Genomic DNA, 14,883 nt, shown 5'->3' with positions numbered 1-14,883 from the left:
GGGGGAGTTCATGAGCGTGTATTTCTCATCCCTTCTCTGGGTATTGATGGGTGGTTTGTAAAATCTCTGAAATCTGTTCGCTTGCCAAGGCTTTGATGCCTGACAGTTTTAAGTGGTTTATTCAGTCATCTCAAATCTGTTTTTTCTTTGCTATTTTATTATTTTTCTCATGTGGTTTTTATTTCCACCCAGGACACCTGAACAAGTATACTTTCTTTTTTAAAAAGCTTTTATTTGAGATATTTACCTTGAAGTATAACAGTTAAGCTGTTACTATGACATCTGAGCACTAAGTGATATGAGAGGATGGCTCATTTCCTTTTCGTCCTTTTTTGTTAGTTTTTATGAAATTGAACCTAAACCACCGTAGACTTTGAACAGAGGTTTTTTTTATCTCAAAAGCAGCAGAAAAAGAAGGCAAGAGTTGATATTGGCAAATGTTGGATCAGAAAATGAACACGGCTGCAGTCCACCTCAGGCTGAGCTCTTCAAGGAGCAGCTCGTTGTATGGATATTTCCATTTCAAAGCCTTTTATATTCTGAGCACAAAGCTAGCTGCCTGGAGATGTGACAGAGAGTAAGGAGGGGGGAACATGGTTTTTAAATTCTCGCTGGATTTAAAAAGATTCCCAGCCTAGCCACTAACATCTTGGACTGCTTCTGTTTTATTTTTTCTTCATTTTCTGTGGTAGTGTTACTTGAGTCTTTGTTTTTGAGGTGCTTCTGTAAAGGTAGTATTTATTTTCTGATCTCTTCTTTCACACCGCAGCGGTGACTTGGCAATTCATATTCTGTAAAGTGTTTCACAGGAACCATCAGGCTGTGGCTCTGAGCATGGTGCAGCCCCTGCGCCTCTCTGTCCACTGTGAGTCTCAAACAGGAGCCACGCCTGTGCATAGTAGACTGAGAAACAGTCATCAGCATCCCGACACAGTGAGCAGAGATTGACTGTGGTGGCTCCATGAGTACGGTGTCTTCTCATGCTTTCTGTAGTTGTAGAAACAACATGCCCCCCCCCGCTTTTTTCACTAGTTTGAGATTTCAAGTGAGTGTGGAATATTTTGCTGCTTTTAAATGGCTTATAGTCCTTAAGCCTTTGTTGTACCATCTTTCATTTTTACTACAAATTATATAGTAATTAAATATGTAACTTTGTGTTCGGAGAGCTTACTTCAGTATTCCTTGGATAAGAACAAGAGCAATGAATGAAAGAATAGAAATAATAGACCAGTGTAAAAAGGATCAATTTTTTAAAGTTAGTAAATTCTGTTTTTCAGAGCGGTTTTAGGTTCACAGCAGAAGTGATGCAAGGTACAGTTTCCATCTCAGTGACCCTTCCCTGTGCGCCCTCCCCCGCTTGACCTGCACACCACACACCTCTCGCCCTACACCAGCAGCATCTTCGCCAGAGTGGTACACTTGTGACAGTCACTGACCTGCTGCTGCTTCCCCACGTCCACAGCTACGCTTGTGCTCGCTCCGTGGGCTTGGACGAAGGTGTGCTGATGTGGAGCCACCGTTCGGTGTCACGCAGAGCACTGTCACTCCCTCACAGTGCCCACGCTCTGTCCAGGCCTCCCTCCCTCCTCTAGAATGTCAGGCTTGGACTCATACCGTAATTTGCCTTTTCGGATTGGTTTCACTGTCTTAGTAATGTGCATTTTAGGTTCCCCCATGTCTTTTCGTGGCTTTGATAGCTCCTTTCTTTTTAGTGAGGAACAGTATTTTTTTTTCTTTTCCTTAGAGTTTATCCAGGAAGCAATCCACTGGCCACTAGCTCCTTTTAGTTGATAGTTGGTGAGAGAATTTTCAAAATTCAGCATATTTTGAGTTTGTGGATATATTTAAAGTTAAAAAGGTTTGCTTGCTGCATTTTATTTGAATTTAGATTGTGACATTATGAAACAGTAATAAAGAATGACTCAATAAGTCATATCAGAACATTTGGAATCCAGATGAGTGATGTACTTGCAGTACTTTTGTGGACTTCCTTACCATCTCTCCAGGCATCTTTGGGACTGCTCTTAGCATCAGTTTCAGAGCTTGGTGATAAAGAGTATAGGTTTAAACTCCTATCACTTAATCAGTATATTTTTGATTAAGTAAAAATTTTACATCTGGATCTTACAGCTTAACTGCCAGTAGAGACATGTCTGCTTGAGGAGCTCAGATAATATCTGTAAGGGAAAAAGGAACAGTCCGTACAGCATGGGCTGTGAAGGCAGCCCTGAGGGGAGCTCCTGGCATACCTGCCCCTGACTAGTATTAAGTGTATATGTTTTCAAAGTTTTGGCAAGTTTTAACACATAAATTACATTACTTTACCATGATTGTTATGTCGGTGATTAAGTATGCATTTTGCATACTTTGTAATATTTTTGTACTTAGTATAACATAACACCCTCTTCCAACAACGCAAGAGAAAACTCTACACATGGGCCTCACCAGATGGTCAACTGAAATCAGATTGATTATATTCTTCGCAGCCAAAGATGGAGAAGCTCTATTACAGATAGCAGAAACGAGACCGGGAGCTGACTGTGGCTCAGATCATGAACTCCTTATTGTAAAATTCAGACTTAAATTGAAGAAAGTAGGGAAAACCATGAGGCCATTCAGGTATCACCTAAATCGAATCCCTTATGATTATACAGTGGAAGCGACAAACAGATTCAAGGGATTAGATCTGATAGACAGAGTGCCTGAAGAACTGTGGACGGAGGTTCGTGACATTGTATAGGAGGCAGTGATCAAGAGCATCCCCAAGGGAAAAAAGTGCAAAAAGGCAAGATGGTTGTCTGAGGAGGCCTTACAAATAGCTGAGAAAAGAAGAGAAGCTACCTGGAGAAGGAAATGGCAACCCACTCCAGTATTCTTGCCTGGAAGAATTCCATGGACAGAGGAGCCTGGCGGGCTGCAGTCCATGGGGTTACATGACTGAGCATGTGTGCATGAGGGTGGAGGGTGACGTGTTGGTAGCAATAAACTGGTAGAACTAAAAAAAAAGAAAGAAGCTAAAGGCACACGAGAAAAGGAATGATACACCCATTGGAATGCAGAGTTCCAGAGAATAGCACTGAGAGGTAAGAAAGCCTTCCTCAGTGATCAATGCAAAGAAATAGAGGAAAACAATAGAATGGGAAAGACTAGCGACCTCTTCAAGAAAAGGTAACCCTTTGAGTTACCAAGGGAGCATTTCATGCCCTTGGTACACAATATGGGCACAGTAAATGACAGAAATGGTATGGAACTATATAAAAAAAATCCCCATGAGCCAGATAACCAGGATGGTGTGATGACTCACTTAGAGCCAGATATCCTGGAATGCAAAGTCAAGTGAGCCTTAGGAAACATCGTTATGAACAAAGCTAGTGGACGTGGTGGAATTCCAGGTGAGCTATTTTGAATCCTAAGATGACGCTGTGAAAGTGCTGCACTCAATAAGCCAGCAGATTTGGAAAACTCAGCAGTGGCCACAGGACTGGAAAAGGTCAGTTTTCATTCCAATCCCAAAGAAAGGCAATGCCAAAGAATGCTCAAACTACCACACAGTTGCACTCATGCTAGCAACGTAATACTCAAAATTCTCCAAGCCAGGCTTCAACAGTACGTGAATCGTGAACTTCCAGATGTTCAAGCTGGATTTAGAAAAGACTGAGGAACCAGGGATCAAATTTCCAACACCTGTTGGATCATCGAATAAGCAAGAGAGTTACAGAAGTTCTCCTTCTGCTTTATTGACTATGCCAGAGCCTTTGACTGTGTGGATCACAACAAACTGGAAAATTCTTAAAGAGATAGGAATATCAGACCACCTGACCTGCCTCCTGAGAAATCTTTATGCAAGTCAAGAAGCAACAGTTAGAACTGGACATGGAATAACAGACTGGTTCCAAATCGAGAAAGGACTACGGAAAAACTGTATATTGTCACCCTGTTTATTTAACTTATATGCAGAGTACATCATGAGAAATAATGGACTGGATGAAGCACAAGCTGGAATCAAGATTGCTGGGAGAAATATCAATAACCTCAGATATACAGATGATACCACCCTTATGGCAGAAAGTGAAGAAGAACTAAAGAGCCTCTTGATGAACGTGAAAGAGGAGAATGTGAAAGTTGGCTTAAAGTCAACATTCAGAAAATTAAGATCATGGCACCTGGTCCCATCACTTCATGGCAAATAGATGGGGAAACAATGGAAACCGTGACAGACTTATTTTGGGAGGGCTCCAAAATCACTGCAGATGATGACTGTAGCCTTGAAATTAAAAGACACTTGCTCCTGGGAAGAAAAGCTGTGACCAACCTATACAGCATATTAAAAAGCAGAAACATTACTTTGCCAACAAAAGTCCGTCTAGTCAAAGCTATGGTTTTTCCAGTAGTCATGTATGGATGTGAGAGTTTTAATATAAAGAAAGCTGAACACCAAAGAATTGATGCTTTTGTACTATGGTGTTGGAGAAGACTCTTAAGAGTCCCTTGGACATCAAGGAGATCAAACCAGTCCATCCTAAAGGAAATTAGTCCTGAATATTCATTGGAAGGACTGATGCAGAAGCTGAAACTCCAATACTTTGGCCACCTGATGCGAAGAACTGACTCATTGGAAAAGACCCTGGTGCTAGGAAAGATTGAAGATGGGAGGAGAAGGGGACGACAGAGGATGAGATGGTTGGATGGCATCACCGACTCAATGGACATGAGTTTGAGTAAGCTCCGGGAGTTGGTGATGGACAGGGAAGCCTGGTGTGCTGCAGTCCATGGTGTCGCAAAGAGTCAGACACAACTGAGCGACTGAATTGACTGACTGAACACCTTCTTATACTTGGTAAAATGTAGATAAACATTTCATTGGGATATGCTGAAATGGCAAAATAAATATTAGCAACTTAAGTATTTAAATTTTTAGGTGTTCTCCTGGTATATACTTAATGTAAATATGGTTAAGCTTTTTTTTCTTTAGGTAAAGAAGGTACTTTCACTTAGACTAAAGTGTAACTATCATTTCATAATGCATTGTGAAAATATTTGCAGTAGCATTATGAAATATTAATTATATGTATTTTCTTTGAAAATATATTGCTTAATTGTTTGAAATTAGAATTTCTTAATTAAAAGTAAAGGGTTTTAGATTTTTTTTTAATTACTGGATTTAAGTTATATGAGAAGTTTAAGTGAGTCTCTATAGAGTGTTGTTAGAATTCTTTTTTTTTTTTTTTTTTTTTAGGCTCAGACTGCATTTTCTGCAAACCCTGCCAACCCAGCGATTTTATCTGAAGCCTCTGCTCCCGTCTCTCAAGATGGAAGTAGGTTTATTCTTTGGGTTCCTTCTCCTTGAACAGGGATACCTGTTAAGCCTTCTTTTACTGAAATAGAGAATCCAGGATTTTTTTTTTTTTTTTAACATACACAGCATGAAATTGTCTTGCTCTAGTAGTAAGAAAATACAAATGTTTATTTCAAAACAACCCTTTAATCAAGAAAGTGAACTGTGACTATGAAAGTATGTTTATGACTTTATAAAAATTGTTACTTAAATTTCACCCTTTGTAAGTCCTTGACTTAGGAGTGATTCATTTATGAAAAGATGTAACTCACTGAACTGTCCCCTCCCCTGTCTTTCAGGGCTGTGGGGATTGATAGCGTTCTCCTTTGGGGGAACTTCCCAAATCCTGGAGTCTCTACTCTGACTCCATACCCTTCTCCCTGGTTCCTTTTCCTTCTAAATTCATAGGAATTCAGGACAGAACTCTTAAATAATATGACTTCAGATACAAAAGGTGTGGCAGTCTCAATGGGAGGGGAGTTGGGGGAGAATGGATGCATGTATGTGTATGGCCGAGTCCCTTGTCCACCTGCAACCACTACAACATTGTTAATCAGCTCTACTCCAGTATAAAATGAAAAAAAAATACAACAGGAGTGTTAAATAGGTTTTTATGGCCTGTTGGCTTATAACATTGTTTCCTTTAGAAAATCCATAAATCACATAAAGAGCTTTTGGAAATAGTGTCTAACTCTACTGTTCAGTTAAATACTGTTAATATTTAAATGTACTGTTTCAAAGATTTCATTGCTGTGTATTCTTAAAATGATAGGACACTAAATAAATTTACAAGCTTTAATTTTTTTTTTCCCCCACAGTTCATTTTTTTTGGTAGAAGAATCATTTTATAGCTGTGTTTACTGAATGAATTAAAACATAGCTGATTTGAAGTGTACATTTTGGTCAGTTGTTCTTAAGTGGAGAATCAGTGATATGTGTAGAAAATTCCTAATAGGTTTAAGAGAAAGAAAAGGCAAGATAACTTGGGAAAATTATTTCAAGTCTTGAGTATTTAGAAGTCTGAGGTTTCAGTTAAAATGTCTTCATACTTTCACTTTTATTTTTCTGTTTTCCATTTCTAATTGTCATTACAGAGAAAGGGGTTTTCTAGATTACTAATTTAAATTCACCCTAGATTTTATAAAATAAATGTGATTTTTTAAAATACAAGTAAAACTCCATAATAACAATGGTTTTTAAAAATATTCTACTAATATTTTTCCTCTACTCATTCATTTGTTATTAGATCTCTATCCTAAGCTGTATCCGGAGCTCTCTCAGTACATGGGCCTGAGTTTAAATGAAGAAGAAATACGTGCAAATATGGCCTTGGTCCCTGGAGCACCAAGTCAGGGGGTATGTATAATGTAATTCGTTCTGAATTATATAAAATCATACTTTACAGAGAGATACAAGCTACCATCTTTGTGGCAGACTCACAAATGTATAGCCTTAGCATTGATCTCCTCTCAGGACCGTCTTCTGGTATTGCTTTTTACAGTCTGCTTCCTCTGCGCTGTTACCACTTTCCTAATTGAGTAGGAGTTAAAGGTTCAGGTGCCTTTAACTGGCACATTCTCCTTTGTCTTCTGCATTTAGTTATGGACCTAGTGATTCTGCCGCTGCCGCGTTTCTTATACTCATGTTCTTCATTGTAGCCTGCTGTGGCCCCGTCCCTGTGTTTCTACCTCTAACCTAGATTGTTACAGTTGTCTCTTTTTCCAGTAACTCCTCCAGGAACTTGGTATATCAATGAATACTGAGCTACTGCTAACTTTATCATTCTGAGATTCAGGTCTGTTACCATTTTTTTGCTCATAATCTTTTTAAGTTTAAAGCTTCTTATAGTTTGACCCCAAATTCTTGGCTTAAATATAGTGCGTCACAGTCTTGTGTTAAGATTATTGCTATAAGACTATAATACCTTATAGTACTTGTCGTAGGTAAATGCATAACTTCATGAAGACAGCCTTTATGTCTCTGTTGTTCCCATGACCCCCATGCTTAATACAGTACCTGGCTTTCAATTTATTCACCAAATATTTATTGAAACTTGCTTACGTCAGTCAGGGTCCAGTTGGAACAATAGAAATCACACTAGATTTTTTAACAGAGATAACAAGAATCAGAGAGGTTGAAGAACTGAAAAAAGCAAAAGCGGAACCTAGAAAGCTGCTTCTAGAACTGGGGCGCGCAGGATGGGGGTCGTAGTTCTCAGAGCGACAGTGATGGTGGAGGAGTCCCGTGAGCTGGGCCTCAGGGGAGGGGCCCTGTGACGGGCGCTGGTGCCTCTGGGGGCTGCACGGAGGCTCTTCTGGGAGTGTCTGGAATCTGGAGACTGGTCACCTGCTGCCAGCAGCACGAAGGGCTTGCCCCAGGTAGTACTGGCAGGAGCAGGAAGCAGACAGGAAGGGGCAGGCCCTGGCACCTCCTCCTCTTGAGGGGTCCTGACCAGAAAGCCAGTGACAGAAGAGGGCTCACCGCATAGGGTGGGTTTGGAAGGGACAGAGAGTCTGTGACACTTGTTGTTGCCCTCTCTTCTCTTCAGTGTGCCCACAAGCTTCTCTCTTCATACAGTTGATGCTCAACAGATACTTTCTGGTAAAGAAACCATAGTACATACTTTCAGCTTTACTAGCCAGTATATGCAGAGACCTTGAAAGGCTTTCAGGCAGAAATGAACTTGAGAGACTTGAGAGACAAGACCTAGGTGATGGGCAGATGAGACAGAATGTTGTAGCAAATGCATTGGGGGGTTGGCATTGGAAGGGCTGTCAGGCCAGGTAGTCTGCAGCCTTGTGGACAGGGTAAGGGGTTGGGGGTCTGAGTTGTGGGAATGATAGATATAATTGATTAAAAAAGGGTTTCTGTGCTTGCTGTGTGGAGGGCAAATAGAAGGGCAAGAGTAGATGGTGGTCATAGTAGGCCTTAGCAGGAGGGGGCAGTGGTCATGTGTTGGTCATATGGATCATAGTAAGAACACTGAGTAAGCACTTAATTGTACTTGCTGGAAAAAAATTCTTTTCCAAAAGTTATACTCCAAAGCTCCTCCCTTTTGTCCTGTATTCCAGCTAAACTAAATTCATTTGCTTAATTTTTTCTGTCCCATTGCCTGATTTCTATGCTTTTATAGCTGTAAGCATTGAAGTTTTGTAATTCTTCAAAAGTTGTATTTTCTGGGTTTGTGCTTGATTCGTAGTATGGTTCCTTGTGTGTGTGTGGTGTCCCAGTGACTGTGATTCTGAAGGAGACACTCGCAGCCTGTGTGTGTGTGCGGCTGAGGTTTCTCTCCCCCATCATGGCTGCTCTGAGCATCACAGGTGTCAGACCAGAGCTTTTTATGACAGGTTCTGGTTAAGATGCCTTGGTAACAAATATGTTCTTCCCTCACTGTCTTTGGTTCTTAAAACAATAAACTGATTTTGGTCAAGAAAAAAAAATAAGGAATGTGAGGCCTGGTACCTAACGGAGTCCCTAGTACAGCTGTTCTCCATACAGTTGGTTAATCCACAGATGTTTACTAAAGGGACGAAAAATAACATTTGTCTTGTGTGTGTGTCAGCACTTGAATAACAGGTACTTTTAGTCCTTGTAGTGGAGCTGTGAGGTAAGAAGTTTGCCTCTTTAATAAAAGCTAAGTACATTGTTGAAGATAAGGCCATATAAAAGAACCCTCAGGAAGATGCTATGTGAATTTAAAAGTAAGGTACAGCCTTTATAAAGTTCAAGGATAATATATTTGAGTTGAAAACAAGCCAGGGTACACATAAAACCAATGCCAGCGAATTCATCGGCAACAGAGAGTCATTGAGTCTGCTGGAGATGGTGTCTGGGAGGGTGAGTAACCTGCAGAATTAGTTTTAAAAAACAAAATAGGGTCATTTTTGCAAAACTCAGATCTGAAGGAAATAATTGGCAAATTACATTTTAGGAAACCACAGCAGAATATATTCAGTTATCATTTTGGATTTTCTCAGGGCGTGTGTTTGCGAATACTGATGTGTTGTATGTGTCTCTCTCAGCAGGTGGTGGCGCGGCCTTCCAGCATGAACCACATGGTGGCCCCTATCACTGGTGGCGACATTGGGATCCGCAGGGCAGAGATCAAGCAAGGGATCCGGGAAGTCATCTTGTGTAAGGATCAAGACGGGAAGATTGGGCTCAGGCTGAAATCCATAGACAACGTAAGCACTTTCAGTACTCTTGTCTGATTAGCTGTTACGTGACTGAGTTACAATTTAAAATGTAAATCCTTGATCGGGACTACTTTTAATCTGCTTTTCCACGTGAGATGCTACCCTCTTCTGAAGAGGCAGAGCTGGGACTTGAGCATGACCATGGATGAAGTTTTTTCTTTTTTCAGTCCTTTTTCTGGAATAAAGTTCACTAGTCTGCGTGTATCGTAACATAGTTCATACAAGAATGCTGGCATTGAAATAGGGTAACGTGTACAAGTTAAGACTGATAGGTGGGGTCAGTGGTCGTGAGTATTTTTAAACTAAAAGAGGATCATGTGACTTGTAATGTGGTTTTGGGTTTGTTATTTCTATCCTTGAATTTGACTTTCATGGGGCATTTTCTAGGCAACAGTGACTTTCTAAAGTACATTACTTTACCTCTCACCTTACCAGATGGAAGAAACGAAACCTGGTTACTCTTTGGGGAGGCACTTAGGATCACTAAGGAGGTGCTGAGTCTTTACCCTGATTTGTGGGTTTCCAAGGTAGTTATTGGGCTTCTTTTCGGTCTTTGGTCTCATAGCTCAGCGCATCCAGCCTTTGCACGTAGAAGATGTGGCGCCTGGCGGAAGATGGCTGAGGCCAGTCCCCGCCCCACGTGCCCCTCAGAGGCTGAGGGCGTTGTGTCTTTGCACACTTGTGGCTCTTGTGAGACCCTCATTGAGTGTGCTGCTCTGGGAAGCTCGCGCTTCACTGCCCTCTCTCCATCCTAGAGAGAGACCACTCTCTCTCCAGCTCCACCCCTGCAGCACTTATCCTTGCAGTGGTTTGTCCAGTGGCCACTCTGCTGGGTGCCGCCCTCAAGTACAGGATGCGCAGCGCCAAGTCTCAGGCAGCTCAGGATGGAGAGGGGTGCAGACTGTGGTTGCTTTCATCTCTTACTGGCGCATGCCTTTTATACTTGGCCTGTTTATAGTGTTCAGCATCTGAAATTTAGTTTACATGAATAAAAAGACCCCGTTTAGTTCTCAGTTACCTGTACTTGAGTTCTCTGTATTTACCTTGTAGATTTTTAAGAACGGGGGTTGTATTCTGTGTACCCACCTTTTTAGGCTGTTTAATAGTAGTGATTATGTGTAATTTAGCAAGTGGGTAAAGGAAATATTCAGCCCAAAAGGTAAACTTCTGACCTTAACCTATCACTTTCTTTAAATGAAACTTCCAACACTTTACTGTCTTTCCCCCTAAATAATGATCAGGTGCAATAATACCTGTTTGGTATACTATCAGACTCATGGAACCTTACATTTATTATAGTAATCTGCCTTTATTTTCCTTAGTCTTTTTATTCCAAGGTGGAGGGGGTGATGGAAGTTGGTCAGGTGAGTCATGATGTGAGCTAGAAATTACCACTCACATCTTCCTGTTGCCTTGATAGCATTTTCACTTTCCTTCTTGGGGGTATTACTTGTGTAGTTTTTCCTTTTTTAAAAAAAATTACTAGAGTAGCTGCCTAAAGAGCTGGTTCCTGATTTTCCAGCACTTACTTAGTGATTTCCGTCCTCCAGGGTATATTTGTTCAGCTTGTCCAGGCCAATTCTCCGTCCTCCCTGGTGGGCCTGCGGTTTGGGGACCAGGTGCTGCAGATAAATGGCGAGAACTGTGCTGGCTGGAGCTCGGACCGGGCGCACAAGGTGCTCAAACAGGCTTTCGGAGAGAAGATCACCATGACCATTCGGGACAGGTGAGCTGACTAAACACTACATGTGGACATTCAGGACTAGTTTTCCATTTTCTTGGGGTTTTAATATTCTGGAAATAAGAGGCAATGCCAAAGAACGCTCAAACTACTGCACAATTGCACTCATCTCACATGCTAGTAAAGTCATGCTCAAAATTTTCCAAGCCAGGCTTCAGCAATATGTGAACTGTGAACTTCCTGATGTTCAAGCTGCTTTTAGAAAAGGCAGAGGAACTAGAGATCAAATTGCCAACATCCACTGGATCATGGAAAAAGCAAGAGAGTTCCAGAAAAACATCTTTCTGCTTTATTGACTATGCCAAAGCCTTTGACTGTGTGGATCACAATAAACTGTGGAAAATTCTGAAAGAGATGGGAATACTAGACCACCTGACCGGCCTCTTGAGAAATCTGTATGCAGGTCAGGAAGCAACAGTTAGAACTGGACATGGAACAACAGACTGGTTCCAAATAAGAAGAGGAGTACGTCAAGGCTGAATATTGTCACCCTGCTTATTTAACTTATATGCAGAGTACATCATGAGAAACGCTGGGCTGGAAGAAGCACAAGCTGGAATCAAGATTGCCGGGAGAAATATCAATCACCTCAGATATGCAGATGACACCACCCTTATGGCAGAAAGTGAAGAGGAACTCAAAAGCCTCTTGATGAAAGTGAAAGTGGAGAGTGAAAAAGTTGGCTTAAAGCTCAACATTCAGAAAACGAAGATCATGGCATCTGGTCCCATCACTTCATGGGAAGTAGATGGGGAAACAGTGGAAACAGTGTCAGACTTTATTTTTCTGGGCTCCAAAATCACTGCAGATGGTGACTGCAGCCATGAAATTAAAAGACACTCCTTGGAAGGAAAGTTATGACCAACCTAGATAGCATATTCAAAAGCAGAGACATTACTTTGCCAACAAAGGTTCGTCTAATCAAGGCTATGGTTTTTCCTGTGGTCATGTATGGATGTGAGAGTTGGACTGTGAAGAAGGCTGAGCGCCGAAGAATTGATGCTTTTGAACTGTAGTGTTGGAGAAGACTCCTGAGAGTCCCTTGGACTGCAAGGAGATCCAACCAGTCCTTTCTGAAGATCAGCCCTGGGATTTCTTTGGAAGGAATGATGCTAAAGCTGCAACTCCAGTACTTTGGCCACCTCATGTGAAGAGTTGACTCATTGGAAAAGACTCTGATGCTGGGAGGGATTGGGGGCAGGAGAAGGGGACGACAGAGGATGAGATGGCTGGATGGCATCACTGACTCAGACGTGAGTCTGGGTGAACTCCCGGAGTTGGTGATGGACAGGGAGGCCTGGCGTGCTGCGGTTCATGGGGTCGCAAAGAGTCGGACACGACTGAGCAACTGAACTGAACTAAATACAGCATTTTGTTGCAGAAAATAATCAAATGTTACTGATGAGTTTTATATTTATACTCTTGCAGTTCTGTGTTGCTTTCACTTTCTTACATAGTTTGACTTTTTAAAAACAGTGTTCCGGTTTTGCCTACACCTTAATTCAGAGCTTACAGAAATTTGTCCTTTGAGAAGTTCCTATCCTGTCTTAATCCGTTTCTCTGGAAAATAGAAGAGGTTAGAAAGGTAACAGCAACAGGTGTCTGGACTTTGCCCCCGGTTTCCTGCTCAGGGTGAATACATGGGGGCCTACCAGTTCCCAAAAACCAGCCTGGCCTTCTGGGTGGCTGAGGCTGTAGTCCTTGGTGGGAACATCATCTTTAGCTCATTTATAATGGAGCTTGCGGTACCTGTACTACGGACACCACCACCTTCTCAGCCATGCAGGGGTTGAAGGGCAGACCTTGTAACACATTTTTAGCTTTGGCATTTTTGTTCATGTTGGTTCAACTGGCTTTTATCTACCTTTGTGTTTTCACTTTGAATAATACATGGTAGGTATTAAGTAAACATTTTGCAGACAAATGGCACTTTTGCTCTTAGGTGAGCAAAGTTTCAAAAAGTAACTTGGATCACCAGGAAGACATGACTGCTGTGAACTTTATAATGTAAAATTTGTATTTTGTCATGAAACGTGTGCAGTAACAGGTTGTCAGTGCTCAAGAGCGGACGCCATCTTTCTGAAGCTCCTCCCTTTCTAAGGGACTGGGGGCTTCCGTCTTGCTGCTGCTGCAGCAAAAATACCGTTGTAAAGTTTTCAAAATCAAGATGTGAGAAATATTATAAAGGTTCTAAGTACTTCCTAAGAAAAATTAAGCTCCAGGAAATACTAAAAAGTTAATTCATTTTTAACACTGATTTTTGTTCAAACATAATGTTAAAGGAAAAAGCACATTGATAAACTGCATGAAGCATTGTGTTAATTCTTTGATACTTAAAGGAAGGAAATCTTGATTAGTTAGTCCAGCCATAATGGAGAGAATTTTTAAACTTTTACACAAGATGTACATACCAAGTAAAATAGTTTTGAAATAATTTATGGTAACAAAGTATCCAGTACAACATAGTGGAAATCCATTGAAATGTTTACCTTGGAATTACAATTTTAATTGAAACTGTTATGCTCACAGGCCCTTTGAACGGACAATTACCATGCATAAGGACAGTACTGGACACGTTGGCTTTGTTTTTAAAAATGGAAAAATCACATCCATTGTGAAAGACAGTTCTGCAGCTAGAAATGGTCTTCTCACGGAACATAACATCTGTGAGATCAACGGACAGAACGTCATCGGACTGAAGGTCAGAGCAGAACTTACATCATATTGTTTAGTTTTAGAAGTCTCTTTTTCATTTGTGTTTTGGGGTGGTGCTGTTATTGACCAAAATGGAGACATTCTTTGGGGCGCTGGCTGTGCCCTCATGTTAACCTCTAGAATTGTGGCCTCTGTATGGGTGAGATCTCTGAAGTCCCTTGAACTAGAATTCTGTGAAGACCTGGGCAGTGAAGATGTTGATGAGATTCTGAATGAATGGTTGCTTTTTTGTCCAATTGCTTTTTTTAGTCCAGGGGTTGTAGGAAATGAGTAATAGTTTATGGTCAAATTAGTACTTCATTTTTTATGGTTTATGCCCTCTACAAATTCCTAAATAGGACTATTTTGAGGTCTAAAGGTTTTCATTAAGAATTAATGTTAGCAGAGGGGTGTGGTAATATTGTATATGGGGGCAGTTATTTAATCTCTAGAAAAAGAATGCTTTGTTGGCTAATATATTCAATGTAGTTGATTCTAATGAATTAAAACTTGGTAAAGAAACTGGAAAAAATTTAAATACCAGGAGTTTAGGATTTTAGAGACATTAGCAAAACCTCAGAACATATATATTTCTTTACCAAGAATAACTTAGTTTTATATTTAATAAAGTCTCTCAGAATTTTCGTTGTTTTCAACAGGACTCTCAGATCGCAGACATATTGTCCACAGCTGGAAATATAGTTACTATTACAATCATGCCTGCTTTTATCTTTGAACACATTATTAAACGGTAAGTAGAGAATTCTTTGACTTGATTCTGTGCTCATGTGATTTCATAGAGTCTCTGTACTTCTTTAATTCTCAAGCTTTTCAAACCTTTGGTTCTTTAGTGGATGACATTGGCATTATTTAGACATTTGAACATTTTGGAAGTCCTGGCTGGAAGCTGAGAGAGA

The 14,883-nt window shown here is 40.8% G+C and overlaps 1 protein-coding gene across 3 annotated transcripts in view; it reads left to right on the top strand.

Annotated features, from left to right (window-relative positions):
* Positions 1–14,883, top strand: part of SDCBP (syndecan binding protein) — a 53,306-nt gene that overhangs the window by 36,447 nt on the left and 1,976 nt on the right. For 2 of the 3 annotated variants that reach the window (XM_070382373.1, XM_005889168.3), the window contains exons 3-8: positions 5,237–5,315; positions 6,582–6,691; positions 9,358–9,519; positions 11,082–11,257; positions 13,802–13,973; positions 14,626–14,717. In XM_070382373.1, the coding sequence (XP_070238474.1) occupies positions 5,237–5,315; positions 6,582–6,691; positions 9,358–9,519; positions 11,082–11,257; positions 13,802–13,973; positions 14,626–14,717 (791 nt within the window). The remainder of the gene's footprint in view (positions 1–5,236; positions 5,316–6,581; positions 6,692–9,357; positions 9,520–11,081; positions 11,258–13,801; positions 13,974–14,625; positions 14,718–14,883) is intronic. The other variant, XM_070382372.1, reaches the window with a different exon arrangement.

The sequence above is a fragment of the Bos mutus genome, chromosome 14 (assembly GCF_027580195.1).
Source record: "Bos mutus isolate GX-2022 chromosome 14, NWIPB_WYAK_1.1, whole genome shotgun sequence".
In the NCBI taxonomy this organism is placed as follows: Eukaryota; Metazoa; Chordata; class Mammalia; order Artiodactyla; family Bovidae; genus Bos; species Bos mutus.
The sequence above is the reverse complement of the archived record's forward strand: the minus strand, read 5'-3'. Positions and strand labels throughout refer to the sequence as shown.